The sequence below is a fragment of the Prinia subflava genome, chromosome 16 (genome assembly GCF_021018805.1).
Source record: "Prinia subflava isolate CZ2003 ecotype Zambia chromosome 16, Cam_Psub_1.2, whole genome shotgun sequence".
In the NCBI taxonomy this organism is placed as follows: domain Eukaryota; kingdom Metazoa; phylum Chordata; class Aves; order Passeriformes; family Cisticolidae; genus Prinia; species Prinia subflava.
Window position 1 is genome coordinate 3468512 of NC_086262.1, and position 20737 is coordinate 3489248.

The window sequence follows — 20737 nt, forward strand, 5'->3', positions numbered from 1 at the left end:
TGGGCACATTCTGGCCTCCTTTGGAGCAGCAGGGACTCTTCCACTTTTCAGGCACAGTTGGGGCTGACAGGGTAAACCGTGGTTCAGTGTATTTATTGTGGGAACCTTTTGGGCTGGGGGCAGCATCCCTGCATAAAATTAACAAATCTATTTGGGGGCAATAATCCCAGCTGAACATTCTGTGCCTCAGGGCAGGGGGAGGAAATGGGACCCTGAGCTGGGGTACAGCAAGTGCAATGACCTTTAGCAGAGGATGTGCAAGCTGCTCTGCATGTGTGATGTGGCCAGCACCACGCAAAGCTTGTTCCCTCGGGCAGGGGAACTACTGGGGGTCCCTGGCTGGGCTGGGGTCTCTAGGGGCCCCAGACCCTGCGAGGGGCCGAGGTGCCTCCGGGTCCCGGGCCACCCCCTCCCCTGGGAGCAGAGAGGAGGGGATGGGGTGTGAATTAGGGAGTAAGGAGCCTGTGGAGCTCCCAGTGGTGAAAAGCTAAAGAACAGGAAAACATGAGGCGGATGGGGAGCGACCTGGTGAAATTGGGCCACGGGTGCCCGCAGGCTGGAACCCCGAGGCGGTGCCACCCCGGGCCGGTGCCACCCCGGGCGGGTGCCACCCCGGGCCGGTGCCATCCCCGGCCGGGCTGGGCGGTCCCATGTAAACAAAGGGGCGTGGTTTATGCAAACGAAGGCGTGGCTATGCAAATAACAGGGAGTCATGGCGGCCGCCATGGAGGAGGTGAGCACGCGTGGGGCTGCGGGACCCCGGAGCCCCCGGCCCCGGTCCCACGGCCCCGCACTCCCCAGGAGCCCCAGGACTCCCCGGAGCCGGCGGCGCGGGAGCCGCGGGTGCGGGACACCCCCGAGGACATTTGTCTGGAGGCCACGGCCAACGCCATCGCGCTGCACCCGGCACGGCCGCTGCTGGCCGCGGGGGATGTGGACGGCGACGTGTACCTGTGAGTGGGGCCGGGCTGGGGAGGGGGGTCCCGGCTCTGGGACCCGCCCGCGGCTCCCGGCGAGCACTCCCGGTCCTTGCAGGTACTCGTACTCGTGCACCGAGGGGGAGAACCGGCAGCTCTGGTCCTCGGGACATCACCTCAAGTCGTGCCGGGACGTGGCGTTCTCCCAGGACGGGCAGAGTGAGTGCGGGGGACGTGGGGTGGCACCGGGGGGCGCCGGGCGGGGGCCACTAACGCGGCTCTGCAGAGCTTTTCACTGTGTCCAAGGATAAGTCCATCCACATTCTGACGGCGGAGGAGGGTCGGCTGGAAACGCGCTTCCCCAAGGCGCACGAGTAAGTCCATACAGGCGGCTCATTCCGGGCAGAACGGCCGGGCAGTGTCCCCTCCCCTCTCACGGCAGGGCCACAGCCCTGGGCCGAGCAGGGAGAGCCCGGAGCCGTGACCGTGGGTGGGGGTCTCTGCAGATCGGCCCTCAACTGCGTGCTGCCCATCGACAACCACATCTTTGCCACGGGTGACGACGGCGGGGCAGTGAAGGTGTGGGACCTGCGCAGGGGCAGCGCCATCCTGGAGGCACGGCAGCAGGAGGAATACATCAGTGCCATGACTGTGGATGGCAACGGGAAGATCCTGCTGACAGCCAGGTACTGGAGGGGTTTCATGGTCTTGGGTCGGGCTCGCCATGGCCATTCGTGCCTGGAGTGCCCTGTGCTCTGCTCACAACGTGTCCCTTCCACCTACCACAGTGGTGATGGCACCCTGGGCATCTACAACGTGAAGAGACGGCGCTTTGAGCTGCTCTCAGAGCCGCAGAACGGGGACCTGACGTCTGTGGTGCTGATGAAGGTTGGCACTGCTCCCCAGCATGGAGCAGGATCCCACAGCCCCCTGTTCTCGCTCTGAGTGTTTTGTTCTGCCTCTGCCTCACTGCCCTCTCTCGTGCCTAGAGGGGGAGGAAGGTGGCGTGTGGCTCCAGTGAAGGCACCATCTACCTCTTTAACTGGGATGGCTTCGGGGCTGCCAGCGACCGCTTTGCGCTCCGGGCAGAGACCATTGACTGCATGGTGCCCATCACGGACAGCATCGTGTGCGTGGGGTCCCTGGACGGAGTCATCAGGTCAGGGGGCTGCTGGGGAGGGACGGGGAGCTGTGGGATGGGGTGAGGGGGAACGGAGGGATGGAAGGGCGTGGGATCAGGAGGGGTTGTGGTGTGTGAGGGATTGGGGAGGTGTGGGACGGGGAAGGGGTGGGATGAGGAGGGTGTGGGACGGGCTCAGCCGTGCCCAGGACACAGGACAGGAGGGCAGGTGGCGTCCCCGGGCGCTGCAGGGCCCTCAGTGCCCCCGTGCCGTGCCCAGGGCGGTGAACGTGCTGCCGAACCGCGTGCTGGGCTGCGTGGGGCAGCACCTGGGCGAGCCCATCGAGCAGCTGGCCGTGGCCGCGGACGGGAAGCTCCTGGCCAGCAGCGGCCACGACCAGAAGGTGAAGTTCTGGGACGTGTCGGCGCTGGGCTCCATGGTGGTCGATGATTACCGCCGGAAGAAGAAGAAGGGCGGGCCGCTGCGCGCCCTCAGTAGCAAGGCGATGGGCAGCGGGGAGGATTTCTTCGCCGACCTGCGGGACGAGGCCGAGCCGGAGGCGGCGGCAGAGGGCGGTGACAGCGGCGACAGCGACAGCGACTGAGCGGCCGCGCGGGGCCGGGGGCGCCGCCCCCTCAGCGCTGCCGGCGCGGGGCGGGGCTCTGCGCGTTCGCTCGGGGCGCGGCCAATCAGAGCCGCAGCCCCTGGGAGTGCCCGCCCACGGGGCGTGGCCTCGCGCAGTGCCGCCACTGTCGGGAGGAGGCAGGACGCTGGCGTTCTGATTGGCTCCTAGAGCTGCCACTCAAGCTGGGCTGTAGGCGCGGCCTTAAAGGGGCCGCGCGTGTCGGGGTCTCGAGGGGCGCAGCGGTTATGGCGGGTTGGAGGCCCCGTGGGAGGAGCCGGGGGTGGGCCCGAGATGGGGGACAGGGTGGGGGTGGTGAGGCTGAGGGTCCTGGGAAGGGGTGGCCTGGAGCAGGGGGGGTGGGCAATGGGGGAGGCCCTAAGGGGTGGGGCACATGGCTGGGGGGAGAGGGCCTGGGAAGGGTCCCTGACTGGGGTCGGTGATGGATGGGGAGTGGCTCTGAGATGGGGGGACACGGCTGGGGGCTCTGGTGAGGGACACGGGTTACCACTGAGGGGCCCTGGTGTGGGTAATGCTGGGATGGGGTACCTGGCTGAGGGCCCCTGGTGGAGGGGTTATGGGGAAGTGAGTGAACATCCCTGGTGACTGAGGGCTCTGAGATGGGGGGCTGTGGCTGGGTGTCCCTGCTGGAAGAGAGGGTGCTGAGATGTGGGGGGACAGGGCTGGGGGGTCTCTGGTGGGGGCTGCAGCACTGGGAGGGGAGGGGGTAATGCTGGGGTTTGCTGGTGTATTTAGGGGAGGCAGGGCATTTCTCAGGAGGGGTGAGGGGGTGACATGGGGTCCTGGAGTGCCAGGCCAAGGCATGAAGTTCATCAGTGTCTTGCCCTGCCATCCCAGCAGGTCAATTCCCTTTGTAAATTAAGATTTTAGCTCTGTTCGAAATAAACCCAGTGCCTTTCACTTCCCAGTGCCTTGTGCTGATGGTTTGGCTCATCCTCATGAAGCAAGAACTCCTGGTGTGCCCCAGGAGGGACAGACTTCCAGGGAATGCAAGAAAGAACCTAAAGTGTGCACCAAAAGGCTCTTGGAGAATCCTGGGATCTCTAAAAGGATGAGGGATGGGACTTGGGTGCTGCCCAAGGGACTTCACAGGTCCAGATGTGCATGACAGTGTGCCATGAGCGAGAAGGGGGAGAGGAACAGGGATCCCTCCCGTGATGGGTCCTTCCCTGGGGATGAGCAGAGTTGGCAGCAGCTGCAGGGCCTGGGACAGCATCAGATATGGCCAAACACTGTGGCTAAAACCCCCTGGAGGAGCCCCTGAACCTGCTGGGGAATGGGGAGGATCTGGTGCAGTTCTGCCAGGATTTCTACTCCTGCCCGTGGCTCACATCCCCCAGCCAATTCCCAGCATTGCCAGGGACCCCTTGGACCACCCAGTGCAGCCCCCAGGGGTTTGTGCTGCACCTGCTGAGGTGGGATGGGACATGGCCAGAGGCATTCCTGGAGCTGGAGCTGGGCCATCTACAAAGCTGAGACACCTGGAGTCCCTGGAGAGTATTCAAGGGGTGTCTTGGTTTGAAAGACAGGTGTGTCTGCTAAGGCAGGCAGGAGCCTCCCTTGGAACGGTTATTGTTCCTTAGCAACAAAAATGGGGAAAAATTCCCTAAAAAAGAGAAAAACAAAAGAAAAAACCTTAACCTCCAACAAGGTGCTACAGATGTCCCAGAGGTCCACCAAAAGACACTGGGGAGGACATCAGGAGATGCTCGGAGGAGCCTGAGGGGTATCAAAAGCTGGTCTGAAAGAGCCCATGGGTAGAAGATAACAAAGATCAAGGTACCAGGGAATGCTGCTTCCCATAATGGGCCCATCAGGCTCTCAAGGCTCCAAATCCCACCCTGTCCCTTCCCTTGCCTTTCCTGGTGTGTGGGGAGAGCATCCAGATGCACTGGACAGGCAGGGAGCTGAGGACGCAGAAGGAAAAGATGACATGACACACCTGGTGCTTTACAGAACTCTTTGATCCCAAAAGAACAACATGTAACCAGACTTCTCCATCCTGAGGAATCATTCATGGACAACTGTGAACTGCACAGCTGCTTCCTCACTGTGGAAACATTTAACAGACTCTCCTCTTCCCACACAGCAGCTCCACCAGCCCGCAGAACTGCGACCACTGGGATACTCCCAAAACAACAATACATAGCCAGAGACCTCCCGCTCCCGAGGAATCCTTGATGGACAGATGGAAACCCCACAGCTGCTTCCTCACTATAGAAACATGTGACAGGCACTCCCCACACAGCAGCTCCACCAGCCCAGAGAACTGTGACCACTAGGACACTCTCAACACAACAACAGATAGCCAAACTTCTCCATCCCGAGGAATCATTCATGGACTACTGGGAACTCCACAGCTGCTCCCTCACTGTGCAAACACTTGACAGGCACTCCTCTTCTTACACAGCAGCTCCACCAGCCCGCAGAACTGCGACCACTGGAACACTCCCAAAAGAACAATACATAGCCAGAGACCTCCCAATCCCGAGGAATCTTTGATGGACAGCTGGAAACCCCACAGCTGCTTCCTGACTATTTAAACATGTGACATGCACTCCCCACACAGCAGCTCGAACAGCCCAAAGAACTGTGACCACTGGGAAACTCCCAAAAGAACAATACATAGGCTAGACTTCCCAATCCCGAGGAATCATTGATGGACAGCTGGAAATCCCACAGCTGTTTCCTCACTATAGAAACATGTGAAAGGCACTCCCCACACAGCAGCTCCACCAGCCCAAAGAACTGCGACCACTGGGACACGTCCCGTGTGTGGCCTTATCCTCTCCCGAGGCTGCTCCTCAGGAACCAGGTATGCCAGTGGAATTCCCTCACTGGCATCCAGTGCTGGCAGCCCACCCACAAGAGCTGCTGCTTCTCCAGGATCTGCCCCTCCAACACAACACAAACCAGTTGAACAGAAGCCAAACTTGGCAAGAAAACTGACAACCCAAAACTAGAACCAACTCAAGGGCTGCCCAGGACAGGGCGGCTGCCATGGACCAGGACAGCAGCCCTTATCCTCCAGAGCCAGCTCTCAAACCAAACAAACCGAAGGAAGGGTGGAACAGGGCCGGGCCCTCAGCAGGGCTCAGGCTCAATCGTGGCTCCAGCACAGCGGCTGCCTACTTCAGCTGGCACCCTGCAGTGGAGAAGGAAGCGTCAGGATCTGCCCTCATCCCAACCCCCCTCCTGTTGCATCCTGTGCTTCTGAACAGAAATCCCACCCACAGGTGACACCCACCTCAGAGGTGACAGCGTTTCAGCCCTGCCAGCCAGCCTGGGTCCCCCCCTACCCCATCCCACCCGGCCCCACAAGTGCCACAGCTCCATACTCCCAGGAGACTCTTGAAGACTTTGGGAAAGGCAGGGAGTTGGCCGTGCAAGGACTCACCTAACACCCAGAGAACGTGCAGGGCTGCCACCACCTTGGCCTTCTCCTGCTTGCTCTGGCCCTGTCCGGCCCTGTCTGGCGAGACCCAAGTGAAGCCACTGATGGGTGCATGGTATCCCGGGATCACCACCTGGTACCAGAACTTCTGCCACCCGTTGGGGTTCACCTGGACACACTTGGTGATGAACAGGGGTGTCCTCAGGCGATGCTTCCAGCACACCATGTTCAGGTACTCCAGCACATCCTGCAGCGACAGAGGCGCGGACACAGGCCTGGGCACTGCCAGGCTCTCACCTCCCTGCACGCAGCTGGGTGATGGCTTCTCATAGAGCTGCAGCTTCTTCTTCAGTTGGGGGTCCAGCCAGTCCACCCTCACACCTTCTTTCTTGAGCCTCAGGTTTCCTAGGAGACAAGAGATGATCACCTACCCTCCAGCACCATCCCATTATCTGTTACAGAGATCTCCAGGATTTTAGGGGCAGCTTGGATTTAGGGCCAAGGTGAACAGATACCAAAGCCAAATGCTCCTCATCTGGGCCAGAAATGGGTACAAACCAGGATTTTGGAGGTCCCAGCTGGATGTCTGGGCAGTGTGTCCCATCTAGGCATTGCCATCATGGGATGAGCCTCAGAGTGTTTGAGCAGCTCCATCAGGAGGTTTTAAGGGACACTGAGGGGTTGGGCAGCTCCATTGGGGGGTTTAATAACCTGGTCAATGTTCTGGAGGTCCTGAACTGGTACTGGTGATGCTCCTGCTCTGAGCAGGCAGCTTCCTGGAGACCTCCAGCAGCTTCCTGGAGACCTCCAGCAGCCCCTTCATCCCACCACCAGTAGGACTGCTGGAAATCAACTGCACCAGGGCAGCTGGCACCCCACAGGACACAGGGAGAGCAAGGGGTGTCTCAAGGCTGAAGTCACCTTGCAGCCAAGCCTGGAGGTGGGAGACCCCGGGAAGAGCAGCCCAAGCAGCATCCCTCAGCACCACTCACCTTCCATCAGGGCTTTCTTGGCCAGGGCAGCAGCGTTGTGCGACCCGTACTCCAGCACAGCGAGCTTGGCCTGCCTCTGGCAGGGGCTGGCGTGCAGGGTGACACTGCAGAGCCCCTCGGTGACCATCTGCAGCCTGGCCTCCAGCTTCTGCTGGCTCACCGAGGCGGGCAGGCCGTTCAGAACGAGCTCGCGCTTCTGCGTGCTCCAGCACACCACGATGGCGCAGCCCTGGCGCAGCGGGAAGCGGTGGAAGGTGGCGATGGCTCTCTGGGCCTCCTGCAGGGAGGCGTACCTGGCGTAGGCGAAGCCGCGGTTGAGCCCGCTGAAGGTCATCATGAGGCGGAACTCGTAGAGCTTCCCCACGCTCCCGAAGAGCGGGATCAGGGTGTTCTCGTAGACGTCCTGCGGCAGCCTGGCGATGTACACCTCGGTGCCAGCCGGCGGCGGGCCGCCCTCCCAGCCTGCGGGGACATGGGGACACGGTGCCCGTGGTGAGAGTCACCGCGCCCCCGGGGCCCCGCGGCCCAGCCGCTCTCCCGACATACCTGGGGGGGGCCCTCCGTAGTGCCTCTGCCCGTTGATTTGCACCAGCTCGATGCCGGTCTCCTTCTTCCAGGCCAGCAGGGCCATCTTGCTGGCCTCGTTGATTCCATTGGTCCAGGTCTGAGGGAGATGATGGTGGGGATTGTGTGAGCAAAGAGCTTTCAGCCTCGCAGCTGGGAGCACCCCATTCCCACGAGGGAACGGCAAGACCCACTGCTGGACAGGATGCGGAGGGGCAAATGGACCCCTCTGCTCTCAGGGAACCTGAGGAGCCTCCCAACACTCCCATCCCAAGGACTGTCCAAGCCTGCTCCACGTGACACAAAGCCCAGCAACTTTGTCAGAGCCCAAAGTCAACAACAGTATCCTACAGCTGTACAAGTGCTTGGAAAGCCAAAACACACACAGCAGCTGCCTGGTGCTGCAAGAGGGAGCCAAAGCACAGAGCCAAGGTAATCCATTGCACCATGACAGCTTTAAACTGAAAGACAGCATTACATTGAATACTGGGAAGAAAATTATCCCTGTGAGGGTGGTGAGGCACTGGCAGAGGTTGTCCAGAGAAGCTGTGGCTGCCCCATCCCTGGAAGTGCCCAAGGCCAGGTTGGATGGGGCTTGGAGCAACCTGGGATAGTGGAAGGTTGCCTGCCAGTACAGAAAAGATAATACTAAAGAGAAACAAGAACTGACAACTGAACTGGAAAGCAGGAAAGCAGCTGAGTTATAACTGTCCTTGAAAATAGAACAGCTGAAGAGACAGTTACAGGAGGACAGGAAGGAAAAACAAAAGTTGGAGGAAAAAGTTTAGCTAATGCTGATGTGGGCTCCAAGTGCTCCTGACCTTGTGCAGATTAGAAAATTAACTGCGTCTCCTGGAGATTGGCCAAATCCTTGGCCTTGTTACAAATGAAATGACATTAGAAAAGAAACATCCTTTAATGAACTGAGTGTTACTGAAATTTTAGAACACAGGAGAATCCCCACCTGTGGAACACTAATTGCATGCATTTTTAGTATCACCATGGAATTCACTCCATCCCACATCTCACCCATATTAATGAGATGTGGAATGGAATAATTTTGATGGTGATACCAAGAATTCTACGTGTAATGTCAAACTAATTGACCATTCCCAAGAACTAGGATTTACAGGTCGTCCACTGAGAAAACAGAGGTGGAAAGAATTATGCAATCAAGCATTAATTTCAAGAATTCAAAAAATTGCAATTCTTCCCCTCTGGGGCAAAGCTAAAAGAAACCCCTGGCTAAAGCCAGTATAAAAATTTAAAAGCTGTGTAATTTCCAACAGGAGCAGTACACCTCCACGATCCTGCTACAGCAGGATGGGGTTTTACCGACCATGGCACCTAAATTTAACTTGCTTCAAACACGCCCTGACCAACCGCACCTTCACCGTTTAGTTCGACTGCATTTGAGGAGACAGAAGAGAGATGTTCTGAATGGCAAATGCGACTTTTATCTCTAGTCTGAGCAGTGAAACCAGCTCACATTTTCCATGTAAGTAGGTACAATGGGCCACAAAGGCAGAATTCAATGGGTTTTCCACACCCCATTTTAAAAAAACCCAGTGAAGTGGAGGCACAGAATGGGCTAATGGCCGATTGAAAAAGATCCAGAAGCCACACAGATCGAGGGGGATATTCAGGGTACTTTACACGAACTAAATCATCGCTGGGACTGCGAGAGCATTTAATGCAAATCCTGAATGAGGTGCTCCACCTTCCATTCAAGGGGAACATCTCACAGCTTTGCAATCAGGACAGCCTATTAAGGTTAAAGTAACACAAATTAAAACTGCCTGTGACTGACTAAATCTCGGGGCACACTTGGGAAACTACAGAAAGCAGTGGTATAAAACACAGAATTAGCGCGCAGTGGCTTTCCCGGTTTTTAATGGGATAATAACTTGTCCGGGCATATCTCCCCGAGACTTCTATTATTTTACTTTCTCAGGAAATTATACTGGAAATGATGCCAGGACGTCTCCACTGAAAATCAAGTTATCCATTGAAGGACTGCTTATTCTCCTCACAGAAGGAATCAGCACCAGAATGAACCAGACTAAGCAAAAATCACCAAAAATAAATCACCAAACCTGACCCACTGGATGGAAACCTTCACTTTTTTTCATCTGTGGTAATGGCTGTAACCATGCCTAAGCCTGAATGCATTTCAATGATCAGTGCTAATGAATAACCCATAATTTCACAGATTTAGGAGCTCAGCCTAATAACACGAATTTGGCAGAGGAAAATATAACCGTAACATGTGAAGCACAACTTTCAACCAAAAAGGGGGAAATTTATTTAGTCGGCTTCCAAAGTTGACACAAAATATGAACCGCAAGTTTTAGTGGAGATATAATGTATCCACAACTGTAAATGGGTAATTTATATCTGGCACAAAAACAAAAACCAATTTAAACCTCACAATACATTCCACTACCTCTCAGGCTTCTGATAAGATCGGTGAAATCTTCACAAATTTCTAAAATTGGACGCTATGCCAGCCAAACCAAGTGCTGTTTAATCCTCCATGGTCCTCAAAGCAGCGGCATTATCAGTGCAGGTTAACATCTCTGCAATTAAAGCTGCCATTTCTGTCCAGCCCCTGCGCACGGTGTTCGGCAGGGCCGCACGGACCGACCCTGACTCCTCTAAAACCATCAGAGGAGGGTGAGTGCTATCCCCTGCAGATAGCACTGCAGAATTTGGAGCACCGTGGATGCTGGACTCCTAGCAAACCAAAAAACCCAGTAACTAGTGATTTATACCAACGAAAGATCCATTACGAGCTTCCTTACCAGCATCAGGAACTCGCTAATGGCCCTCACCAGACACCTCAACGGGAAAGGATCGAGGTATGAGATCGCCACCTAACAGTGAATGCCACCAGGTGGTGGCACCTCTCCACCTCCGAGGGGTTTTATCTGGCATGAAGACTTAAAACAACTTCGGACGAGGCTGGGGACCCTCACTGGGGATAGAAGACCAGCCCCATTCCCTCCTCAGAGCCTCGTGGCCCGGCCCTGTGGCTCCCGACATGGGTCCCAGCCCCGGGAACGGGCCCGAGGGGTGCCCAGGCTGCGCGGAGAGGCAGGACCCGGCTCTCCACGCACAGCCCCGGGGCTAACGGGGATCCCGCGCAGCCGCGGCCCCCGCAGACCCCGGGGCAGCAGCGGTTCGGCGCTGGGACCGGGACCGGGACCGGCCCTGCCTGCGCTCCCCGCCGCGGTCCGGGGGCTGCGGTCCCCGCGGGAAGAGCCGAGCCGAGCCGAGCCGTGCCCGCCCCGGCGCTCCCCCGCCGCCCCGACAGCGCTCACCTTCTCGTCCATCGCCATCCCTCGTGCCGTTCCTGCCCTTCCCGCCGTTCTCGCTGTCCGGGCCGGGGCAGGAAAGGTCCCAGCACCGCCCCCCGCACCGCTCCACCCCGGACCGACCCCCCCGCAGCACCCGCCCGCCCCTCGGGGGTCTGGCCTCGCTCTGCCCTCTCCTTCTTGTGCTTGTCCTTTGGTGTGCATGGCAGCAGCACCACCAAACTCTCGTTAACAGAAGCGTCAAGGTTGGAAGAGACCCTCAAGACCATCTAGTCCGATCACCAGTGCAATTAGACCTCAGATAACAACCGAAAAGATATGCCGGGTTTGCAAGTGTCATACTTGCAGAGCTGGAAGGCTTCGTGCTGCTTGTTCCAATACCTGCTAATAAAGGCGATTTTGGCGGAGCTCAGAATTTATTTTATTACTGAAACAAATCGTTCAAGCAATGTCTGATGCACAGGAGAGCGCATTGGCCTAAATCTCCTCTGCATGACAAGGCACACCTGTGTGAGAGACTGGACTGGTCACGGCGATTGTCTCAACAGGCGCCCGTCTGTGGAGACACCCGGGGCTTTGCTGGCGCCGGTCCAGGGCGAGTAGCAGGGTTTTTGCGGGCGTGGTGGTGAAACCTGATCTGCATGAGGCAGAGGGGGTGCACAGAGGCTCTGGGGTCTGAGCCTGATGAAGAGGAAGGCCAGACAGACCACGGTGCTTGTTTTCATGTCAGTGTCCTCCCCCTCCCCCAAGGAAGGGTAACATTCACACGGGACATTCACCCGCTTGGGGCTGAAAGCCTTTATCCCTTCTGAAAGCTTTTATCCCTTCTGATGGGGCATAACAGGCTCAGCGTTATAGACTATCAAAGACCCTTCAGACAGTGCAGAATTCCCCTCCCCAGGGGAGATAGCCTCGTGTTCCATCTAAACCAAAATCTGTACTAACTGGTGTTTCTCGGGCTTTCCCCCACCCCCGATGGATCAGGATTGTGACCATCACTCAGACCAGCAGACATCAAAATTGCAGCAATCAAGTCTAGTTACTGGATCCACAGGTGGAGAGAGCTTCATCCCTGCTTTTGCTGCTTCTAAATGGTTCTAAAATAGGCCCTACATGATTTTATTTACAAACACCACTCATTCGGGGTCATTTCACCTCTAATGCTCCCCAGTGGATCTATTAACAACAGCTCTGGTTCCTCCTGCTGTGTCAGCTCAGCACTTCTGGCACAGGAATGCAGCTCCCCTGTTCCAAAGAACAATTCCAAACTCTCCACAGCACTGTCACTTGCCAGGCTATACTCATTCCATAAGGCCCCAAAGCAGCACCATAGGATCTTGCAGGTCCAGATAATGACCAGTATCTCACAAAACTGTGGGAAGAGGGAAAAGAAATTCCTATATTACTATAAACTTGAAATAGAGACATGCACAACCCCCCCCCCCAAAAAAAAAAAAAAAACCCACCCAAACCAACCAACCAACCAAACAAAAACCCCAAAAAAACCCCCAAAAACAACCCCAACAAAAACCCTCAACAATATCAAAGAAATATAAATTGAATACAAAATTATAATGATTTTTAAAAAAAGTTTTAAAATTTTGGGTTTTCTCTTTAGGGAGGAAGAAGTAGCTTGTCCAGCCAGTCTGCTTCGAGCTGTCCTTTGTATTTCTAAAGATAAACTGCTTGGCTGTACCACTGTCTCCATAAAAATCCAAGAGCACATAGAAATGGAAGTTAATGATTCATATCCACTGCTGGGGGTTAGGTTTCTTTCCTTTCTTTCCTTTTGTTCCTTTTTTCTCATAGATTTTTTTCCCATAAGTAGCTGGGAAACACAACTGGGTACTTGAGAAACAAAAGAAGCGCTCAGGCTCAGAGGAGATCATCTAGTTGCGCTTCTCTTCTCTGGGAGTCTCTGAGGGACAGAGATACCTCGAGAATTGGGCAGGTGAAGGAGGGGGCTGGGGAAGTTGTTGGCTCTCTCTCTCTCGGCTTTGGAGGAGGAGGGTTGGAGCTGCTGCTTGGGGAAGGGAATTCGCTGCTGCCACTGGAGCCCAGCCCAGAGATCCTTGGGGTGAGCCTCTGCTCGTGAGAGCAGCCACTGAACTGGGACCTCAGTAACACCTACTCACTAAAAGAGGGACCCATCACCAGCTGGGATGCCGAGCTCTCCTCTCTCTCCCTGGTCTGAGCCGGGCCGCCGCTGCTCCGTCCCTGCCCTCCCTCAGCGCTGCAGCCCTACACCCCGGCCTGCCGAGGCCTCCCGCAGCTCCAGCCACAGCTCCGGAGCTCCTGACACGTCTCGTCTGCCAGCCCGGGATTTCTGCTCACTGCTGCCGTTGCAGCTGCCCAGAGTGCTGCAGGGGCCCGGGGACGGCTGTCCCGGGGTTTGTGAGGCAGAGCGTCCTCCGCCCCGCCCTGTGTGGGCCCAGCCGCCGTCACCGCTCGATGCCCACAGCGCCCCCTGCACCCGCCCGGCCGGGAGCCAGCAGCGCCCCCGGCGGCCGCGGGGGTCAGCACACCCTGCCCGGCCGGGAGCCAGCAGCGCCCCCGGCGGCCGCGGGGGTCAGCACACCCTGCCCGGCTGGGAGCCAGCAGCGCCCCCGGCGGCCGAGCCCGGAGCTGCACCCACGGGGAGCTGCCCGCGGCCGAGGAGCGCTCACCGCGCCCTGCTCCTGGCTGAGCTGCGTTGTTTGTTTGCCTTCTTACACACACTAGTAAAGAACTGGCATTCCTATTCTCATGTCTTTGCCTGAGAACCCCTTAATTTCAAATTTATAATAATTCAGAGGGAAGGGGTTTACGTTTTCCATTCCAAGGGGGGGCTCCTGCTCACCCGTCTTCTACCTGTCTTTCAAACCAAGGCTTCCACAAGGAAAAATTCACTAGCGATCCGGATTCGTAAAGACATGAGGAAAGACTGGACTACTGAAATAGGCTCTGCTCACCCAAGTACCTGCGAATGAAAATTCATTTTAGCAATGTGCCTGTTTGTGCAGTGCTGCTATAAAATGTAACTAGGTTTCTTAATATTTTAAGTAGAAAAATGACTGATTTTTCCAAAGAATTAGTAACTCATACCCACGTCTAGCTAATGTCAGTTTACTTTTCTGAAATGCATCTCAGCAAGCCGAAGTGTTGCCACTAGATGGCAAAATGAGACTGAATCTTCTTTCCTACACAATCTCAAATTTTATTTGTTGGATGGAGATAAAAGAGAAAAACATTAATATATTTTTATCCATTTTAATCCTCTGACATTTGTCTGGAAAACAGTAGTTGCAGGTATTCTATTATGTGAATGGTAGGTATGATCAAGGTGAGATCCTACTCTGCTGTTACTTTAGTCCATATCTCAGAGAAGAGCCCTGACAGATCAGCACTGCTCCAATGGACAGGTATTTTTGACCTGTGCTGGCCCTCCTTCATAATGAGCCAGGGGATAAAAGGAGCTGTCTTAAGTCCACTCATAATACAATATATGTGTACAATTTAAAATATATACAAAATGCTTCTTTTTAAGAAAAAAAAAACCTCTTATGAATACACTATATTTTGAACGTAACAACGAAAAGTTGGAAAGCATGGGGTGTTCAATAATTCACTCCTTGGAAACTCTAAGCCAGTCATAGAGAGGAGCATAAAGATTGAAAACAAAACTAACACTAAAAGCAAAACTGTACCCAAGATGATGTTGACTAGCAGCAGTTTTCTCCGAGTCACCTGTGTATTTTCTGGTCTGTGAAATGCACTCTTGAAAACTTTCAGGATTGACAAAATCTTTTCCTGAGAAGGTCTGAAATGAGTATATGTTAGTGGAAGAGCTGTAGAAGCTTTTTTATTTTTCACAGCGTTGCCAAATCACAAGTGCTTTTCTTACTGGTCAGCAAGCTGAAATATTTAGAGAACTGGAAATCTATTAGGATCAGAATCCACTTCTGAGTTTGTGTATGGACAGGAACATTGCAACTGCAACAATGACCAAAATCCCATATTGGCAACCAGTTTACAGTATAAACTTACAAGTTGCTGTAGAGTTGAAGCTACAAAGTAGCCTTGTTCAGGTTAGAAAACAACTGCCTGACTGAATAAAAGATCACTTAGAGACAATGCCAGAGCCACTAAGCTGCTTATGGGTGTCAATAGTTCATTTGATTAAAATAGCAAAATGAGTTAAAATAGTCATCATATCTTTAGCTGTCAGAATAGTTGGATAGACTTGAAATACTGCTGTTCAAAAAACTTAAGTGAAACAAAAATCATAACTTTTGTTACAGCATCACTGCTGAAAGAGAACATTTTTTTTTAATAAACCAGAAACAAAACAAAACAACAATAACAACAAAACAAACAAACAAACAAAAACAACCAAACAGAAAAAGCCCCCTACCAAAACCCAAAAGCAGGCAAAGCAAATGGAAAGCCTGCTGTGGAAGCACGGAATGGGAATACCTCAGGCTTCAGCTCCATCCAGGAACAGACTCTGGTTTCCAGTGGAGATGGGAGCTTCCCCAGCACAGCCCAGTCCTGCAGTGGTGCAGAGGGGACAGGAGGGGCAGGGATGGGGTGGCAGCCAGAGCAGGAGCTGTTCTGGCAAAGGAGAACTGGGCTGGTGGAAAAAAGCCTTGGGGGTAACTGGAACCTTGCAGAGCCGAGGTCTTGGCAGCTCCCCCTGGGCAGCAGGCTGGCCTGGAGCTGGGGGAGGAAATCTGCTTTTTGACAGCACAGGTGGGAAGGGCTTGAGCAGTTAGCCCAGACTAAAGGGTGTGGTTTTAACTTGCTTCATCTTTACCTTAAGCTCCAATGGTTCCGTCAAACTGGCAAATTCAGGTGCAAAACCTCTGTGTTCACTGCAGTGTTCTGTACTGGAAGACACTGTTAGTACAGAAGGGTCATGTCCAAAACAGAACATCATTTCCAGGTGTCCTTTTGGTCCCTTCTGTGTCACAGTACAGCTGACCCTGTTTGGCAGCTCCTGAACTGAGCAGCCCAAATACTGGAGGAGAGTTCTTCAGTCCCCAGTTCCTCCTTCTCAAGCTTGCAGCAGCTTTTCTTGCTAGCAAAGCCCTTCGCAGGTCATGAGAACAGCTGACTGACATCACCCAAAGTCACAAAGTTTATCTCCTTTTTTCCTTCCATCATCTCCAACTTCCCTTTCTCAGACTTAGCAAACTTTTTTTTTTTCAGTCTTTGCTCAGAAGACAGCTCTGTTGAGGTCTCCTAAGTGTTCTCTGCATTGGTTTGCAGCATTTCTGGACAAAACAAACACATTGTGTCACTTATGACCCAAACAGAGTGGAGTAAAACATGTACCTGAGCAAACTGCTCTTGTTAGAATATCTCTAAGTACTTGCCTTATTTTTACAGGACTTTAGTACATATTTGATTCTCTTTGGTTTCTAAATAGAGTCCAGCTGCACTCTACAGTGGCTGTATTTTAGGATTTCAGGCTTTTTGGAATTGCCTAAGCTGCATCTTGACACCTGCTCAGAGTAATGCAATTCACTGGCAATGGAGAAGATGCTTCTTCAAGTACACATATTTTTTCCATCCAGGAAAATCTTTGCTGAGGGTTGAGTTCCTATAAAGAACACTTTGTTGTTTGCTTTGTGTGAAATTGGATTTGAAGCCAGTGTCTCAGACACCATTTTATTCAAGCCATACATTCCAGAGGCAGGTGTGTTGGTTAGCATTTACCTCAGCTGCTGTTCCCGTTCAAGTGTCATATTCAGGGTCTATCCATCCCTGCTCTTGCACCTGGCAGTCACCAATGTGGGGCTGGGTGGGGAGGGAGCCTCCAAGTTCCATTCCTGCAAATTGCTTTCTCAAATTGGCCTAGGTGTGAACGTGAATATCCTGATACTTTCCCCAGGGGGGAGTTTTACACCTGAGCCAGGTGTGCAGGGAGGACACTGAGAGGTAAAAAAGCATTAGCCCACCTCAGAGGACCTGCTTCCCTTATCTCCCTTACCTGGCTCTGAACCCAGCTCCTTGCTAAGCAAAGGTCAGTTTGTTGGGCTCATCCTCCTGAGGTGGGTGATGAAAATATCTGAAATTTCAGAAAATCATGGAACCTCCTCAGGACCAGGCTGATCAGAGGTTTGTCCACCACACATCCAAAACCTCTCCTTCCCTTTGGTCTGGCTCAGCAAAGCACCAAATTAATGCTGACATTTCAGTCTCTCACAGTTACAGGTAGGTAATACAGCCTGGGAATTGGGCATGTCATATTAAAAAGGGAACTATAGGCTGTCTGGGGTAAAAATTTCCAGGGTAAAAGGAAGAACCTACCCCAGTCTTTTAAAAACAATTTTGGGCAGGACAAATGTAAACCACTCCATAAAGATCCACTTCGCGTTGGGAGTGACGTGAACATGAAGAAAAAATTCTTACAAGGTTTGGACTTCTTTCTGTTTGGCTCTAGAGATATGGACACATAGCCTGAGTTACTGTAGAAGAATAAACCTTTCTGAAAGTGGTTCAAAGTAAGCCCTTGACCCCACTTAAAGCAGAGACAGAAGGCTGCCAGAGATGAGAGAAAATGGAAAATGTTGCTGCTCTTTGAAGGCAGCAGAAATGTGGGCAGTGTGAATTTCCTCCCTGTATTGTTTAAAATGGTTTGAGTCTCGCAGTTTCAAACATCAGTCACTAGACCATCACTGCATCAGAAAGAATGTACCATTGGCAGCTGTTACTGAGGAGACACTCCTTTTGTGTGAGGGTTGTGTCACTGGCAGGCTATAAAATACCTGTCAAACACCTAGTTCTTTAAATAGAGGGAAAAAAAGTCTCCATAAAAAAGATATGCACCTAATAATAGCAGTAAAGTCAGTATTTCTCAGCTTTTGAAAATCTAAGAGCTTAAAATCCATCTCATGGGATTGCCAGCTGCTGTAGGAATTTATCTGAAAATTCAAATATAGAAAATACAAAGTGGTGTTTCCTCAGCAAGCCTCACTGGGGCACCACATCCGATGTGTTTATGAGGTTACAGAAGAAGTTGTAGAGCAAGACAGAGCTCAAGTTCATGTGCAGCTGGGTTTTGCAAGAAATGCATGAAGTCTGCATGTAGCTCTGATGTACTCAGTGCCACAGACAGGATGCAAGCAAATAATAATAGATACATGTGTTAGAATTCTGTGTTAGCTGCTCTGGAGACTGGGAGATCGATTTCAGAGGTAACTGATGTCCTCCTTTCTCAGCATCAGGATAAATGATACTGTAATTCTCCTGTGATACCAGCATAAATTTTGACCAGACTAATTAGTTTCATATTAGTACAAATAAGGAGTAACACAATTGCAATTAAACCTGCTACACTGGGTTTGGGATAGAAACCAGATTAGAAGGTAATGAAACATATCTTAGAAAAAGCAATTAGAAATTTAACACAGGCTTTTCCCTGCTTGTTTCCCTGTGAAATCCAGGGGGTGTGATGGGATGTCTGAGGTGTAGTTATGTAACCTCCTCTTTACCACTGCTGACAATGCACCAGCAAAGCAACTTTTCCTTTGGGGATTCTTTGTCACCAGTTAATTTAGTTGTATTTCATCCCCCGACCTAGAGGTGATAATATTTCTGTGATAATGTCAGGACATGTCTCAGATGATACACACAGGTAATTTCAAGTAAGAACCCAGAAAACACAGCTGTAGCATGTATTTGATAAATGCTACTCTGCTTAGAACTGCTGTGACAGCAGTTTAATTTCAAAGAGTTTTAAATACTGTGCTGCCATCATTTACCAGAATTTCTCCAGAAAAATGTAAGCTACTCTAAATCAGACTCTGAATTTCAAAAGGAAAGCTCTTACTGTGAAGACTTGTAGGTTCGATCTCAAATGCATGCACTCATATGCAACACATCTGCAGATCTGCAGACACGAGGTTCGGACGTCTGGAGTGACTGGAGACAAGAGAGATGCATTTCATTTCTCCATAAAAAGAAGAGGAACTTTCCTTCCCAGTGCTTCAGAACTATGCACCTATCCTTACTAGTCCAGGAAGCTCAGAAATTGCCACCTTTTGTGCAGTCTAAGGGAGGAGTAGCCCAAGGATTGATACCAGCACAGCTTTGGGAGAGGTCCCACAAAAAGAAAAGGGAAAATGGATGTGCTGAATGTTTTTAAAAACTGACACACTTGGAATTACTCAATGTAATCTCAGCAAAGAGATCTGCTGATAGGAGGGTGCCTGAATTGGTTGTGCAGGACAGATAAAAGTCTATTGTGTCCCTGTAATAATCATATGGTTTTGTGGATTCTTTTTCAGATACAAAAAATCATCATAAGTCAAAAAATGAACTACTGATACAGGGGCAACATAACAATTTCTCATCTAAACTCGTACATTTTTAGTTTCACTGGGTGATTCTTTATTTAAAGGGATGCTGACTGTAATTCCATCATTAATTCATTAGTTCCTCATTATGTACATCTCTGACAATAACCTTTAATTGTACAAAGAAAGATATTTCACCTACTGAGGTAAATTAAAGAAGTTTCTCTTAAATGAAGGTTTTCTTCTTTGAGGGGCTTACCTGGGCTAGACTTGCACAGAAGAGTAACCCACGCCTGTGCAGATAATATGACAATATTTTAATGCATGTATAATGTGAGTAAATACATAAATATTTATGTGTGCAGTTACAAGCAATGAGGGTCTATAGGCACTTACTTCTATGTAGCAGGCAGAGCATTTTCAACCCTCTGCGGTGCTTCCTTGTTTACTTATTTATATTCAGAGAAAGGAAGTGGTAAGGCTGACTAGCTGAAACTTTTCTGAGAAGAGACCATTTTGTACCAGAGGAAGCAGTGTCTCTCTGGAACTCACAGCACCATTTAAACCAGAGCGGTTCCTTGAGAGAAGCAGCTGGAGGTTGGGCAAGGAATTCCTTGGAAGTGGCCACACAAAGCGAGTCCATGGCTGTGTCATCGGCAGCGTGGCTATGAACCCTCCCTGACTGCCCTGGGGACAAAGCAGCCATGGACCTGCGGAACGTCCCCTACCGCTCCGAGGTGCTCGCCTGGGACCCAGACGATTTGGCAGAATATTTCAGGACGGTGAGTCTGGCCATGTTTTGTCTTCGTCTGGTGGAGGAGCAAACTGCTGTGACACTGGTTGGGCTAAATTCAGATGTTTTATAATGGGCAAAGCTCGCTGCAGAACTAAAAGCAAAACCGCTTTCAGATGAGAAGCTGAGCTCAACTGGTCAGTGAAAATGCATCTTGAAAGGGATTTTTAAATTGGGTATAAGAGAAACTCATGGCTTAGTTAGAGAAAATAAACATGTTACCACAATGCTTGTTGGTGTAACACACACTAACAGCTGCGGAAGGCACTAAGGTATGAAGGTTACAAGTTTTCTGTTTCATCTTCAATGATTTTCAGAAGTGGTATTTTTTTTCCAAATTGCTTCGTGTAACAAATGAGCCTCTGAATGTCTTTGTTAATCATATCCATGGCTAGACTTGTAAAACTTAGAACACCTCGGGCTTAATTTTGAAATAATGTGAAGTTTATTTTTTTCAATAACTCCTATAACTGCGAGAGTCTTATCTGGGGAGTTGAGGCAAGTTTGATAGTAGAATGCAGAACTACTTAATAAAGATGAGCAGATCAAACAGAGCCTCTGTGTCTACCAGATCTCCAGGGAAGTGAAACTGCCAACTACTTACAAGCCCCTAATTTTAGGGTGCAGGGGTTAGTAGCACAGGAAAGCGAAACCAAAAACTGGAGATGGAACAGATGATATCATTATCAACACGTAACTTCAGACAAGTCTGAA

The 20737-nt window shown here is 51.9% G+C and overlaps 3 protein-coding genes across 17 annotated transcripts in view; 2 read left to right on the forward strand and 1 right to left on the reverse strand.

The window, feature by feature from the left end:
• The first annotated feature begins 112 nt into the window (after positions 1–112).
• On the forward strand, positions 113–2966 carry WDR55 (WD repeat domain 55). Of its 2 annotated transcripts, XM_063413447.1 has the most exons (8): positions 113–733; positions 802–953; positions 1036–1136; positions 1204–1291; positions 1424–1603; positions 1706–1805; positions 1907–2076; positions 2318–2966. In XM_063413447.1, the coding sequence occupies exons 1-8, from the start codon at positions 713–715 to the stop codon at positions 2640–2642; spliced, it is 1137 nt and encodes a 378-aa protein (XP_063269517.1). In that variant the 5' UTR covers positions 113–712; the 3' UTR covers positions 2643–2966. The 2 variants fall into 2 exon arrangements, with proteins under 2 accessions (XP_063269517.1, XP_063269516.1); XM_063413446.1 differs by having other exon boundaries at positions 113–953.
• Positions 2967–4627: 1661 nt separating this feature from the next.
• The window catches only part of DND1 (DND microRNA-mediated repression inhibitor 1), a 55587-nt gene continuing 39477 nt past the window's right edge, over positions 4628–20737 (reverse strand). For 2 of the 14 annotated variants that reach the window (XM_063413788.1, XM_063413786.1), the window contains 5 exons: positions 10955–12320; positions 7614–7731; positions 7068–7529; positions 6079–6480; positions 4628–5826 (listed from right to left, as the gene is read on the reverse strand). In XM_063413788.1, coding sequence (XP_063269858.1) covers positions 5810–5826; positions 6079–6480; positions 7068–7529; positions 7614–7731; positions 10955–11152 — 1197 coding nt within the window. In that variant the 5' untranslated portion in view covers positions 11153–12320 and the 3' untranslated portion in view covers positions 4628–5809. Of the gene's footprint in view, positions 5827–6078; positions 6481–7067; positions 7530–7613; positions 7732–10954; positions 12321–13755; positions 13908–14634; positions 14748–15403; positions 16204–16922; positions 17001–18831; positions 18857–20737 lie in introns of those variants that run through there. The other 12 variants (XM_063413780.1, XM_063413781.1, XM_063413790.1 and 9 more) reach the window with 12 other exon arrangements.
• The window catches only part of LCP2 (lymphocyte cytosolic protein 2), a 28625-nt gene continuing 26758 nt past the window's right edge, over positions 18871–20737 (forward strand). Inside the window, exon 1 of the mRNA XM_063413795.1 lies at positions 18871–20012. Coding sequence (XP_063269865.1) covers positions 19935–20012 — 78 coding nt within the window. The 5' untranslated portion in view covers positions 18871–19934. The remainder of the gene's footprint in view (positions 20013–20737) is intronic.